This window comes from Chiroxiphia lanceolata, chromosome 21, assembly GCF_009829145.1.
Source record: "Chiroxiphia lanceolata isolate bChiLan1 chromosome 21, bChiLan1.pri, whole genome shotgun sequence".
NCBI lineage: Eukaryota > Metazoa > Chordata > Aves > Passeriformes > Pipridae > Chiroxiphia > Chiroxiphia lanceolata.
The window spans coordinates 2,664,949-2,679,918 of NC_045657.1; the positions used below are offsets into that span (position 1 = coordinate 2,664,949).

The 14,970-nt window shown below is 51.6% G+C and overlaps 1 protein-coding gene across 4 annotated transcripts in view; it reads left to right on the forward strand.

Moving 5' to 3' along the window:
• Nucleotides 1–14,970, forward strand: part of GPSM1 (G protein signaling modulator 1) — a 111,410-nt gene that overhangs the window by 66,901 nt on the left and 29,539 nt on the right. For 3 of the 4 annotated variants that reach the window (XM_032708210.1, XM_032708209.1, XM_032708208.1), the window contains exons 5-9: nt 127–250; nt 1,014–1,129; nt 1,376–1,531; nt 3,240–3,348; nt 6,234–6,360. In XM_032708210.1, coding sequence (XP_032564101.1) covers nt 127–250; nt 1,014–1,129; nt 1,376–1,531; nt 3,240–3,348; nt 6,234–6,360 — 632 coding nt within the window. Of the gene's footprint in view, nt 1–126; nt 251–1,013; nt 1,130–1,375; nt 1,532–3,239; nt 3,349–6,233; nt 6,361–13,487; nt 13,600–14,970 lie in introns of those variants that run through there. The other variant, XM_032708211.1, reaches the window with a different exon arrangement.

The window sequence follows — 14,970 nt, forward strand, 5'->3', positions numbered from 1 at the left end:
AGGTGGTTGGGAGGGAATTACCTTCTCCAGGCTGGCTCTCCTTTCTTTCTGTGCAAGTTTCCTCTCTGTGTCCCCTGCAGAGCACTGGCTGTGTCTCACTGCACCTTCTGCTCTGGTGTCTTTCAGGAGGAACCTGTCCCTGGTGAAGGAGCTGGGGGACAGAGCTGCTCAGGGCCGTGCTTACGGCAACCTTGGCAACACCCAGTACTTACTTGGCAACTTCAGTGAAGCCATAGCCTTCCACAAGGAGGTAGGAGACCTTGGCCTGCCTTCCTGGGCTCAGGGGCTGTGGGAGCAGCTTTCTTTCTCACCACATCCCACCGAGCACAGGGAGATGTTTCCCCCCAGCAGTTTTTCTCCCTCCTGTGTGAACCCTGTTGTAGTAACTCACACTGAGCAAATCTTACTCCAGTCCCCATCAGCACCTAATGAGCAGCTTGAGGGAAGGGTGCTGTTGGCTTGGAAACCAAAGGAGGTATCCAAGGGCAAATTGCAGCTGGGTCTAGCAAGGTTTTTTTCTGCTCTTAATTTGTCTCAGTCTAGATTTTAATAAATGCAAGCCATGAATTTAATTAAGCTGCTGAAAGAGCTGTTGATCAAGAATAAATGCTTCTTGTAGAACATAATAACTTTCTGTAAAGCTTTACAGGGGGGTGAGGTGACACAGTCCCTGCCCCAATTCAAATGCAGTTTAACTTCTGTTTCAGTGAGTATCAGTTTCCTGGCAGTGGAATGTGCTCAGCCCCCTGGAAACTCAGCCCTGTCGCAGCTCCTCTGGGTTTTTAAGTTCTGGGGGACAGCATGGGGATGGAACTTTTCCAAAGGCCCTTCCTGATGCTGAATTGCAAAAAAGAGGGAGAGGTTTCCTGCTGCACCCAGCCCTGACAGGCAGGTGCAACACGGCCTGGCTGGGTGGGAGCTTTGCAAACCAAGACGTTGGTGTCCCAGAGGAGCTGGTGAGGGACAGAAAGCTGTCAGTGCCCCCTGTGCCCACTGCCCTGTCTCTGCTGCAGCGCCTGGCCATTGCCAAGGAGTTTGGGGACAAGGCAGCCGAGCGCAGAGCCTACAGCAACCTGGGCAACGCTCACATCTTCCTCGGCAGGTTCGACATCTCTGCGGAGTACTACAAGTAAGTGCCGGGGAAATCTTGACCTGTTCCTCTTCCCATGGGAATCTTGACCTGTTGCTGTGAATTCCTAAGCTCAGGGGGGCTCTGACAAGGAATCTGGAGGCCAGTGGCATGTGTGGTGCTCAGCAGTGGGGGGTGATACATCCACCTCACAGGCATCAGCTGCAGTGCAGTGTGTGCCAAAGGGGGGACTTCTCTGTCACCTTGCAGTGACCAGGTCTCTTCATTCCCACCTCTGCCCTGCAGGAAAACACTCCAGCTCTCCAGACAACTCAAAGACCAAGCAGTAGAAGCCCAGGCTTGCTACAGCCTTGGAAACACGTGCACGCTGCTTCAGGACTACGAAAGAGCAATCGAGTACCACCTAAAGCACCTGGTGATAGCACAGGAGCTGGGAGACAGGTAAGAAGTGCCTCAGGGAAGGGGGTCTCTGCTGGGTGCAGAGCACTGACCCTTCCCCGACCTATTGTTCTCTGTTGCTGGGGTTAAACAGTGATGTGTGTTCTTGAAAGTCATTAGAAATCTTTCAAAACCCAAGCCTTGGTCCAGTCATCTGTCAGAATCGTGACACGATTGACACCTTTATCATGTCATTCAACCATGGAGGTTGTGCCCTTAATGCTGTGTCTGTGTGGGTTGAGATCTGTCACAAGAGGGTACTTCACAAAAATGCATCATGTTCAGTGCTTTGCCACGTGGCTACTGCTTTGTTGTTACCCCAGAATGGCCCCTCTAAAGCTCCCTCAAGTTCACAAATACTGTGTCTTCCTTAGAAACTCTGTGCTTAGGGCATAAATACGTGCCACTTTGTCCTGTTGCTCTGGGTTAATGCTGGAAACTTCCACGTAGAAACAAATGCTATTCCACAGAGGATGTGGAAATGATGTATTTTGTTTCTCGTCCTCATCCCTCCTTATTTGGAGGCTTGGCCTCTTAGTTTTTTTAAAAAGAATTTAATATATTCTTTTACGAGGAGTTGGTTCCTTTTTGCTGGATACTCTGTGATCCTGAGCCTTCTTGCAGCTGAAGTGACTTTCAGCGTTATGCTGAATTCTCTTGGAAGCTGAGTGTCCTCCACTAGATGGAGCAGGGACATCAGGATGGGAGAGCTGTGCCGCCACCCGGGCAGTATCTGCTCAGAGAAGGTACAATCCCACCCGAGGGTGAATCATGCTGTGTGGGGGTGCAGGCCTGTGGGCTCCTGCGTTTCTGGGAACACACCCTATGAGCAGAAGGTATTGAACAGGGTGACAAGAAAAACGTTGAAATGCTGATCAACCCGCCCAAACCTCTGAAAAGGGAGTTGCAGTCATGCTGAACCTCCCCCCGCGCCCCCAGGTGCTTTTTTTATCCCTTCTCCCCCCCACATCTGCTTGGTTGCAGAGCTCAGCAGGCTCTGGGGAGCAGGAAGCTCTGCCTGCTCCTGCAAACAGCTGCTGGACCTCCAGGGACACCAGGGTGTCCCCAGGCTTGGGGGTCAGGGCTGCACAGGGCAGGTTCCACACCCACCTGCTTTCCTGGGCTTCTGGAAACAAGAAGCAGTGCCCTGGAGACCTTGTGGAAACCAGTCAATGTTCACTTGGCTTTGGGGCAGTTCCAGTTGTGCCCCCTGGGTGATGCAGGGCTGGGACTCAGCTGAGGCTGTTGCCTGCCTGCAGTGTTCTCTCCTTGCCATCTTCTCACTAGTTTAGCTCTGGGCTCTTGTTGAACCAAAGGGCTGGATGTTGTGTTCCCTCTTGATGTGCTGTGTGTCTCTGGAGAGGAGCCCTTGTGTGAGGTGGAAGCTGGGCAGGAGCTCTGGCTTCCCCTCTTGGGCTGGTGCTCACCAGTGAAGCCAAACCATCCTGGGCCCTTTCTACACTGCTTAGTTTTGTGTCACTGTGGGCACAGACCTGTTTCTGAGGCTACTGTTCATCCCCAGCTCTTGCTGACCTCAGGAAGAGGAGTTTAAGATGTACAACACACTTCATCTTCCTTTCTAGAACCGTTGTGTAGATGAAAGCATAGCAAGAAGCCTGGCTGTCAGCACTCTCAGGAAGGCCCTGAAAGGGCTGCTGAGCTGCTGGGCTTTGCCCAGAGTTTCTGTGGTTGATAGTTTCCTGTTCTGCAGGGTGGGAGAAGGAAGAGCCTGCTGGAGTCTGGGAAATGCCTACGTCTCACTGGGGAGCCATGAACAGGCTTTGCACTTCGCAAGGAAACATCTTGAAATCTCCCAAGAGGTAAGAGATGCTGGCTTAGATCAGAGGGAACCAGTCCCCTGTGGTGAGAGGAAGGTTATTTTATGCCACTAAGTTCTATTAATGTAGTTCTTCTCCTACTGTGACTGCTCTGGAAAGTCCTTCTCTACGTGCTGTTTCAGTGGTGTCCTTAGGAACTGCAGAGCTTGGCAGGAAAACATTCTTTTGATGGGAGGCTCCCAGTCTTCCCCTTAATTGCAGCAAATGTCTTAGCTGTGCTTTGCTCTTAACCAATATTCCTGGGTGAGAAAGGATCTGGACACCACTTGTCTGCTCTGCTGGCCAAGGTGTTGTGCACCCAGGTGAAGGAGCTCTGTTACCTCTTGGTGTCCCATCTGTTAGTAAGTCCCCGCCTTTCCCGACATTCTGACTGAGATGAACCAGGTGTGTTCTGGCTGCATTTACTGGCCAGTTAAACACGTGGAGAACACAAGGGCAGCTCCTGAGTGCTGTGTTCTGCACTGCAGCAGAGTGTGTGCCTGGGGAGCTGTTTCCTCTCAGTGGAGCTGGCAGGGGGTCCCAGCTGCCAGGTGGGAACTCCAACAGTGTCCTAATGCAATCCATGCTGTCACTGGGCACACACAACCTGCAGCCACCCTATGCCACTGCCACACCATTTGGGGTGTCGTTGTGCAGCTCCTGTGGCTTTCACAGACCTGCTCACCCAGCTCACTGCAGCTTTCCTGCTGCAAGAACACACCGTGGTTTTGGGTGGCTCAGAAGTGCACAAGGCAAGAATTCCATTGTTTGCTCCTTCCAGGGTGCTGAGGAAATTGGCCATGGCCTCTTTAGTCTTCCCCAGATGAAGAAATTGCCCTCTTGAAGCACTAATTGAAATCACCATATGTGAGTGAGCTGGTTGTTCTCCTGCCTGTCTGTTAGGTTGGCGAAATCTCAGAGTAGGGCTGACACAGCAGCCTAATTAAAGATTTAATTATACTTATCAGACACACAGAAGAAATACTGTTCTTTTGGCCCTGTACATTTTAGGACAGATTAACTTTTCCAGCTCTGTTCTGCTCAGACTGTGGCAGTGTGGGCTGAGCTCTGGAGCTGGACTCGGCTCGTCAGAGTGAAATGCAGCTGAGGAGCAATGGGAGGACAAGCAGTGCTGCTCCTGGGGCCTTTGAGGCTTGAGGGGAAACCCACCAGAGTGGGTTCTCATTCCAGGGTGCTGGCTGTGACCACAGGCCATGTCAGGAGTAGGTTCCTCATGGCAGGTGGCTGATAAAGTCCCCTCCATCATTAATTACAGAGCAGAGACAGTCCCTTTGAGGAGAACTTGCATTGGCTTCTAGCAGTGGTTCTGTTAAAGCTGATGTTTTAGCTTAGTCTTGGAAATGAGTGAGCTGCTTGTGCTGGTGCAACCAGCAGTTTGCTCAGGAGAAACCTTGTGAAATTAAACCAATGTTTGTAACTCACTTCTCCATCACTTTTTCCCTTTCCCCCCTACCAAAAATCTGACAGTGACATTTGAATCCAAATGAAATCTGCTCAGGGTAACCACACTGGAAGCTGCTGCAGGATGACTGGGGTTACTGACAAAATTCCTCTGAAATAGCTGGAATAAAGGATGTGTACCTAAAAACCTTGGAAGCTGCCCCAGCTCTCAGACACTGCTCTGGGATACCTTTACCATCTGTAAGTGTGGCAGGAGGCTCCTGGGAAGCTGAGGGCAGAAAACAGGGCTCTGCTGTGGTGTGTTGTGTGGTAGGTCATGCTCAGGATCATTGTCCTGCCAGTCTGTTCCTGGGTTGTTAATAGGGCTTTGGAGATGATCTGGAATGAGTGGAAGTCAGGGAAGCATTTAATAGAGCATCAAGGACTGTAAGACCTAACCAGGACATAGTAATTTCTCTGGAGATGATGTCAACAGCAAATCTCCTGTAATTGGCAGGGGGATTTATGGCTGATAAGCCCTTTGATCTGCCTCCCTTTACTGGCGCTTGGGGCTTTGTCATAAATAATGTGGGGATTTATGATTTTGTTCCAGGACGGCTCCCGCTGCCGTCTATCGCACAGGGCCACAAAAGAGCTGTTGCCAGGCATTTAACAGGGAATTGGGCCTCTCCAGGGGAACAGCCAAGGTCTTCCTCTGTCACAGAGGCTGCTCTTGCTCTGAAGATTAGAGGCTGTTTCTGGGTGACCTCTCTGTGTTCTCTGGTGATGTGCAGCACCAGCATTTTGTCGTTCAGTTGAACTTTGAGGAGGACCCAGTGTCATGTCCCTGTTTAAGCAGCAGGAGCAGTTGGACAAAGCTCTTCCCGAACATGTACCATCGGCTTCCTTGGCCTCAGGCCAGCGAGGGGTGGAAATTTGGGTAAAATATGGACTCCAAAAGACTTTTGGAGTCTTGTGTGGGTAGATCACTAGGAACAACTCAAAGTTGTATGGATCTGAGCCAGGAGAGAAGGGCTTTCGGAGCATCCGAGCCCTGGTGTGACACTGCTCACGTGGCTGATGGCAGTGCAGTGTCTGGTGCTCAGTAACCATGGAAATACTTGAGGAAGGGGGCTGAGATTTCCAGGGCTCTCTGCCAAGCCATGTGTGGCTGCGGGATGGACCAGACATGCAGATTTAACTGTGGCTCAGTTCTGTGGCAGTGGGCGAGCTGAGCCCTCTCTGAACTCCACAGAACTGTGTTTTAGGGTGCAGCACAGCACACACAGATCCCGTCCCAAGGAATAGTTTCAGAGAGCTCCTTTGGGGCTGAAAGCTGGGCTGTATGGTCTCTCAGGGTGTCTTCAAGCTGTCTTCTGGCTGGTTCTGCGTCTGCTTTGAGATGGGACTGGCAAACCCCTTGCTGGGGGCTGTTTGCTTGGAGCACATGCCTTTAACCAGCTGCCCTGTCGGTGTTCCCACTGCAGATCGGGGACCGGAGCGGGGAGCTGACGGCACAGGTGAACATGGCCCAGCTCAGGTCAGCCCTTGGCCTGGGCCCTGGGGATGAGGACATGGGTGCAGCTCATCACTATGCTGGCTATGAAGCACAAGGTGAGTTTCTGGGCTTTTGGTGGCACTGGAAGGTCTCTGGAAGGACGTGGTGTGGGGAGGGGGAGGCGTTTGCGAGCGGGCGGGAAATGCAAGTGCCTTCAGAGGAAAGGAGGTTGTGATGTGTTTGCTCTGTGCTCTCCATAACCTGCAAGGGCAGGGAAGGATCTCCCCAAAAAAGGGCACAGAATGAGTTAATGGAATTAATCTGCATTGGGAATAAAATTCCCTGTGCCATGCAACAAATCGGCTTTTGTATCTTTTAAAGCTCTGCAGGGCCCTTTTAACTGATTTGACTGATACCACAGGCTTTCAGAAGTGACTGGCAGGGATTTTTGGCTGCTCTTGTTCTGATTAGCACCCAAGAAGAAGCCTAGGGTAGGGGCTGAAGGCAGGTTGGGAGCATCAGTCCACTGGGTGACATCTCACCCTTGGGACACCTGCAGTGATGCTGAACCTGGAGACAAGAAGTGGCAAGATGTGGTCACAGCAGACAGAATGGCTTTGCTCAGGGCACTGGACACTGGGTCATTCTGCCTCTGTTGCTGTGTGTCCCCAGCTCAGGGAATGTCCTGGAAGTGCCCACTGCAGACCCTGGTGGGTGCCTGGCACGGGCGCTGCCAGGTGGCCGCTCTGTGCTGCGGGCAGGCTTGTTAATTCACACGGCCCCGGCCGCATCCCGGGAGGTGCCGGCTGATTAAATATGACCTTGTTAGCACAGACAACGCTTTCCCAGGTGGACTGTTCCCTTTCCTGGTGGTAGAGCTGACGTGGAGAGGGTGATGCTTGGGCTGAGGCTCTGGGAGGGAAAGGCTGGCTGTGCGTGTTTGCTCTCGGTATCGATCTCTAAGGTGTCATTGGCCACGTCAGTGCTGAAGCTTTTTCTGGGAAATCAAACATGGTGAGGGAGCCAGTGTGTGTCCTGCCATGTCCTACTGGAGCTGAGCTGTTGCCTCAAAGGCCATGGGGGCTACAACAGCTGCCCCAGTCTCCTTTTGCACGTCAGCTCATCCTTGTAACTCCTGGAAAACGCATTAGCCGGAGCCTTCCTCTCATTCCTGACATCTCCTTAGGGGCTTCCCTTTTGGTAAATTACTTGGTTGTGAAAGGGGAATAGGAAATGAAGCTTGATGTTGATCAGAGGGAAGGGTGGTGGAATTGGGCTGATAGGGTGCCAGGTCCCTTGGGCTGGGAGTGGAGGGGTGCAGGAGGAGGGCAGTGCCAAGGACCCCGTGGGCATGAGAGCACCGGGTGCTGAGATGTGTTTGGGTGGGGCAGTGAGCACGTTGTGTGGCAGATCTGTGGTGGAAAAGGTCCAGCCAGGTTCATCTGGGAGAGGGGCTCTGCAGCTCTGACCATATTGCACAGCCAGGAGTGCACAGCCTTTTCTTAGCTGGAAGAAATAGAGCAAGGGGGTCTCTGCTCTCGTAACACGCTCCCTGTTGACTCTGGGCTTGGATGTCACCTGCTGTGGACTGGCCTGGTGTCCCAGTGTGAGGACAGTGCACTGTGGGGGTCGGGGAGGGTCTTGGTCTGAGCAGAGCCCTTCATGGGTAGAGCTGAGCCTGGTGTGTGGCAGTGTCCCCCATGGGGGTGGTGACACAGACCCACCACCCACATCTCCCAGCAGGAGACTCGGAGTGGGTGGCACTGAAGGGTTGGGGTTTTTTCCTGGTCAGTCACTGGGCTTAACCCCGAGGGTGAGGCAGGGCAAGGCAGAGCCAGCGTGTGGCTCCAGCGATCCAGATGTGCTGTGCTAACATCTGGAGCCAGCAGTGGTGTTCCTCTCCTCAGGCTGAGGCAGAGCCGTGCAGGTCTGTGCGAGATCGCTGGAGGATGGGAAAGGGGCTGAGCAGCTGCAGGCAGAGTTCTGGAGGTTGCAGTGACCTCGTTAATCTGTGGTGCTGCTGCTCACATTCCCAAGGCTGAGGCCGTTTGTCAACAGAAGGACAAAGTGTTCTTGGGAGGAAAAGCAGTAGATGACTGGGGCTTGCAGGGGAGAGAGAGGGAGGGGTCTGGCAGAGCAGGGCTTCCTCTTGCCGGGTCCTGGGAACCTGCTGGGGAGGTGAAAACCAGCTGCCCCTGTGTTTGTGGGCTGGGGCTGTGCAGCATCATCCTGCCACAGGAAGGGAGTGTGGGAACTACACCTGGCTAAGCACTGGGTGCTTTTACAGACACATCTCAGGTGGGAAAAGTGCTGTCCCTGTCACATGGAGGTTTGGAGAGAGGATGGGTGTGCAGCACAGCCTGTGGAGAGGAGCCTGGCTCTCTTAGCTTTTATCCTGGCTTCAGCTCTCTTACTTTGAAATCCTGTGGAGGATGAGAGGCCACCAGTGTGTCTGAGCCCTTAAGAGAGGGGAGAGGCATTTAATGCCTGCCAGAAATTTTGGTACCCTCCTGTGCACCTATTAAATGATTAGAAAAGCGTAATTATTTATATTATTAATAGCAGCAATTTACAGCAAGAGGAACATCTGGTCCTGTAATAGGAAGCAGGTGAGAGAGTCAAGATTCAAGTTGACTTCTGAACCAGCCATGCCTTTTGATGTCGACAAATCTCATGGTCAGGAGAGCTTTGCATTTTTTTTTTCCCCCCTTCAGGTTCTTTTCCCTGCTTAAGGTTATAAAAGAGCTGCATATTCCTAAGGATGCTAAAATCATCTGATAAGGCAGGCCTGTTATAAAACACATTAATTTCATCAAGCAGGTAGAGTAAAGGCTGAGAAACCCTGAGCCAGACTATCACTGTGATGTCCTTCCCAGGTTACATCTGCTTCTGGGTCTTGGGCATTGCCCTTCACGGGGGGCCTGGGGGTGGAAGGAGTGTCTGATGTTTTCTCCTGTTGTTTTGGCTCCTCTTGCTGAACACTTTGTGATTTTAATTAATATTCTGAGCGTATTTGGACGTCAGAAGACAAAGCTGGAGGCCAGGGGAGTGGGGCAGTGCTGCAGAAGTCTTGTGAAAGCAACGACCTTGTTGAGAAACGCAAACACAGAGAGCTTAAAGCAACAAACTGAAGGAAGCTGGAGAGTAGCTGAACCATGAAGTAAACAAACAGAGGTTGGGTTTGTTTCTGCAAACAGCCAAAAATGTGGCCCTGAAAAATGGTCTTGTCCTCTTTCACACACTGCAAGTTAAGAATTGAGTAGTGGTTGGCTTTGTCTTTGGGAGAGAAGTGAGGGGCCTTGCTGTGGCCCCAGGGGAGTTGTTTTGTAGGGTGAAGGCAACCAGGGCAGTGCTGGGAGATGTCCTGAGGTCCAAACAGCCAACCCTATTCCCAGGATAGCCCTGATGTCCCCCTCCCTGGCTGCCCTTTTCCAGGTCACTTGGGCTGGGCTGAGGCTGTAGCTCAGCTGTGCCCAGGGCTCTGTGGGTCGCAGGGGATCGGGAGCACTGAGCTGAGCCCTTCCCAGTCCCAGCCTGGAGGCAGTGCCTGCTGGGCTGGCCCTGGGTGGGTAAATCTCTGGTGCACGTTGCAGCATTGCCTTTTTCACTTCCCCAGTGCCACCTCTCCCCTTTGGGTGCTGGCACCAGCCAGGACATCCTGCCAGCTGGGAGAGGAGCACAGGAACAGGGATCACCCACCCTCCCAGGGCTGCAGGCGCTGGCAGAAGGCAGGGAGGAGCCCAGGCCAGCCCTGGTGCCCCTCCAAAGTGAAAACTCACTCTGGGCTGCTTTTCTTTTGCTTTCAGCAGCACGTCAGCCTCAGCCATCATCTCTGCTGGCAGCAGCAGTGTCAGGAGACACCAAGCAACACCTCTCCTGTCAGCTGGGTGTAGGTGGGGAGGGATGCAGGTGTTCCAGGAGGCGTTGGCATGTGGATGCTTTCAGAGCGCTGTGAGCTGGCTCCTGGCACGGTTTCTGTGCTGTTTGCAGTACACAAATGCCTCTGCCCCGCCGTGCCCAAGAGCTCTGAGGGCAGGGAAGGACTCAGCCTGACTTCCCCCACCCTCTGCTCATCTTCTGCACGAGGCTGCTCCACTGGTTTGGTGCTCAGGAGGCTCCGTGCTGGGTGCTCTCACCCCTGCACGAGGCAGATGTGTTTAAGGTTGTGTTCTGCAGTGGCAGCTGAGCCCAGGTGGGCATGAAATCCCACTCTTTCCTCAGCAGTGATCAGCTCTGTGGGGCTTTGATTGTGGGGCTTTGCATCCTCGATGCAGTTTTGGGTTTGCCTCTTCACAGGAATCTTTGAACCCTCAGATCAATCAGACAGGGGGAGAAGAAAACCTGCTTTTATGTTTTCCAGCCTGTTTGCTTTTGTTTGTTTGCTTGCTTTAAATATCTTTGAAGTACCTAAGAGGTGTTTACGGATGAAACAGGCAGGATTGACCATCCCTCTGCTGACGCAGGCAGGGAGGTGGTGGTGCTGTACCCCCTGCCAGCCCATGCCTGGGGCTGGGATACTGCCCAGGGACAGGGATGTTCCTCCTCCGTGGTTTGCTCAACCCTCCCGTGGAAAACTGACTGTCAGCCGGGAGATGTGGCTGTCTGAGACCAGCATCTTGCTGACAGTGGGACAGCCCTGCTCCCTCAGGCTGTGATTTCACTGTCTAGGAAGCATTTGGCTTCCTCTGAGCAGACGAGTGCGGGGTCACATCCCTAACGGCTTCAACATGAAACCTGCCCCATCCCTACCAGTCACACTGAGTGAGGGTAGCAATTCAAATTGCTTAAAATTAAATATCCTCAACTCCATTTGATTTTTTTCCCAGGAGCTGATGGGCTGCAGCTCAGCCTTTTTTCATTCTGAAAATGAAAGCCTGAGGCCGTGCTGGTTAATTGGACCTGCTTACGTAGGGCTTTGATGGATGAGGGTGTTGACAAGCTTTTGGCCAAGTGGAAGGCAAGGATGCAAGGTGGTCTGGTTGCTTTATTGGGCTCTGACAGAGGAGAGCTGGAGCAAATGTTCCCATGTGCCTGCAGGAAGGGGTCCAAAAGACCTGTGTCTGTGGTGGGAATGCTGCTTCCGTGGAGTGAAAATTTAGGACTTCTGAAGGATGCCTCTTCATTATCTTCATAAGGAGGTTTTTTCTAAATCTGAGTAACCTCTGCTGTTACAGCTGTTAAATCATCCCAGCAGCACTGATGGGGGGGGGATGAACCTCTGAGTCATTTGGATTTAAACTGAGTAACTTAGCACTCACTTCAGACTGCCCCAGTATTGGCTTTAGGAAGTTCCAAAATATCCTTTTCGAAGTGTTAAGAAATATTTAGTGTTCTTCTCTCATCTTGCTGTGTATATGAGCCTCCTTCCCTGCATCCATGTAAAATACAGCAGGAGTTCTTGGCTCACAGCAGGGGAAATGCTCCAGGACCTGAGGAGAAGACATTGTGCCAGTGAAACTCAGGTGTTTGTTTGATCTTGATGCCAGGGGACACAGCAAGTGCTGGAAGGGAGGATGAGGAAGAGGCCGGTTCTTGAAGCCTGTGGCAGAGAAGGCACAACGTGGCTTTTGGCAAAGCCATCCACTAAATCAAGGGATCTCTTGTTGTGGGGAGAGAGAACTTTTTGGAAATTATCAGTTCTGGGAAGGCTGAAGTTCCCTTTGGCTGCTGTTCCAGACTCCAGCAGCCATCCCAGCTCTGGTGTGTGCTGTCTGGTTCCCAAAGGCACTTTCCACAGACGGTTTCCTTTGGTAGCTGGTGTGTAGGAAATGCCAATGGTTATGATGCTCTTTTGTCCAGCAGGACAGTCTTGCCATCAGGAACAAGATGCCTCTGCTTGATATATTTTTTTTTTAATGCAGCACAGAGGAAGAAAGGAAAAGAAGAAAGTTCTTTTTCTCACCCAGTTAGAATTAGTTTTTCTCTCTTAAAGGTTTTTGTATGGGTGACCATGGTCTGCTTTGGGACTTCATTGAGCAAGGCAAAGCCAGACCTTCAAAAGGAATCACAGTGATCTCTTGACTTACCTCAGGAACCATCCTCCCTCACCTGGCAGGGAAAAGCACTCAGACAACTGACCTTTGCTTACAAAAACGCCTGGCAGCTCGTAGGGACAGAGCTCACGGATTCCCAGCCCAGCGTGGGCAGCCGTGTTCCAATAGCTGGGAAGTGCCTGGCTGGTGGGAGCTGCTGACTGATCCCAACAGCATCCAGGAGGAGGGATCAAGTGCATTCCCCCTCTTTTTAGAGGATTTTGCTGGGGGTGTTTGGCTGCAAAGCTGACACGTGGTTGCTGTTTCTCTGCCCTCCCTGAGTCAGTCTGGAGGACACAGCGTGTCCTTGGGCCTGTCTGGCTGCTGGAGATGTTGCCCCTGTTAATTACTGTCACTCTCTTGCTCAAACTCGATTTCTTTTTGATCTCTGCTTGTTCCACACAAGCTGATAATGGAAGATGGGAGGTCATGAGACTCTGCTGAATCCTGGCAGAGAAAATCCTGCCCTCAGAAGAGAGCCAGGTGCTCCTGCCAAGTCTATCACACTGCTCCTGAGTTAGCCCTGGGGTTACATGTCTCCTCCCAGCCTGCTCCACCCACTTCGTGTTATCTCCCAAAAGATCCTCCTGTCCCCACAGCTGTTAATCAATTAAGCAGACGGTTGCCTGGGGTTAGAGGAGGCTGTGCCTGACATGGCTGGAGCTTCCCACAAGCTCCCAGGCTCAGATTGGATGGTGAGGTGTTGCATAATTGGGTGCTCTGTGTTTTCTGCAAAAACCTCCCAAAATACTTCATTCTTTGACCCAAATTACCAATGCTTTGTTTGCAAATAGGCCTTATTCCTGCCGTGGTTAGAGATAAGCCAATGCCCACTGCACATTTGGAAAACTGAAATCAAAGACTTAGTGTTGTAAGGCTACAAGTGACATCCCCTTGTACTCAAAGATTGCAGTTTTCCTGCACTGACTTTGCTTCCACTGGGGGAAATAAATAGGAAATAAGAAAAAAATAAATATCTCCCTTGTGCCATCTTTATCTCCAAGGAGGACTCTTGCTCCAAGCCTTATCTTTTCCATGTGAATGCGAAGGCTCCAGAGCATCTCCTTATTCCCTGTCCCCACCTGAGAAGCCTCCGGGGTAGCTGCTCACCCTGAGTGCAGTCAGCGAACGCCCCAGGGCTCCTGGGTGCTGTGTAGATGTGCAGTATTGCTGTTATTTCAGTTATTTTCAGCCAGTTGCTCAGCTGTCAGACTGGATTCTGGAGATGCAGAACTCGGGTGACACGTACACAGAGCATCTTCTGCCAAGTCAGCCAGACGAGCATCTTAATTCAAAAGGAGTTTCTCTTTGTTACCACATACTGTATGTAGCTTCTTTAAAGGAACAGTTTTGCCATGGGGGAAAAAAACCTGCAAGATTCTTATTCTGGAGCAGGTTTTTGCAGAGCTCAGGGTCTGTCTGGAAGGTTGGTATTTGCTCAGCTTGTACTCCGTGTGCCAACGGGCTCAGCTCGTCAGAGCAAACGTGCTGGAGCCTGATCTTCCCAGCAACAGATGGATCATTCCTCTCCTTGTGGCTCCCGCTTCTGCCATGGAGAGCTGATGGAGGAGCTTGCATGGGCCCAGAGCGTTCCTGAGGAATGATGTGACATCATGTTGAAAACAACCTCCCCACAGCTTCCCCTTTATTTTCATGTGGACTCTCCTTTCCGTTGTAAGCTCTGATTCTTGACTTTTGTCTGGACTGTGTAGCCAGAAAATGCCTCAAATAACTGATGGGGTTATTTACACTGTGCCCTCTGGCTGTATCCTCACAGAAGGGCCCAGAGCTGTCAGGATTCCCTGCTCCTTTCCTGGCTGCAGGATGGGGGGTGAGCAGATGGTCCTTCTCGGGACGGGCACACAGCAGCTTGGCGCCAGCATTTTATGGCACAGTCATCGTAAATAACTGATATTATTTGCTTTCTCTATTTAGAGAAAAGTATTGTTCTATCCCAGTAACAACTGGGAAAACAAATGCCACCATTTATCAGGCAAGTGCTGACAATAATAGAGGTCAAGTGGATTTATAGTGCCAGAACCCATTATGTGTTTGAAGACTAATTAAAGCCTTAAATGAGATGCTTGTCCTACTGGAGGCTGATATTTTTTTTTTCCTTATTTCTTTGCTTGCTGCTGTGCTTGATTCCCCCCTCCCCCTTTCCTCTTTAAGAGCTTTGCTGTAATAATGGAGCAGGAGCTTGACAGAGCTCCCCTGATTAGATGTCAGCAGCTTATGATTTGAGATGCTCCGCGAGCACTGGGATCGCTGGACCGTATCTCCACTGTCACTCCTGAGCTTGGGAGGGTTTCCAGACCAGTATTCCACCCCAAACAACTGGCTGGCTGGTCTGATTTGATTATATTGAACAATATTTAGAGTTGTCTGCCAGAATCAAGGTTTGGGTCTGTACAAACGGGGGGAGGCACCGTCCAGGGCTGGAAGAACTCACCCCAAAGACAAGTCAGTATCTTGGTTAATGCAGATACAGAGAGAAATGACCTTTTCATGAAAATACAACCGGAGCTTAGGCCAGATTTGTGGTCTTTGGGGGGTGCAAAGCCTGTGCTCTGTGGGGTAACCACTGAGCTGTGTGTGCGGCTCACCCGGGAGCACTGGAGGCAGTGGGGGGCTGATTTGGCTGTACAACCTTTCCCTGTTGGTCTTCCATGGGGTCCTCTGTCAGGTTTAATT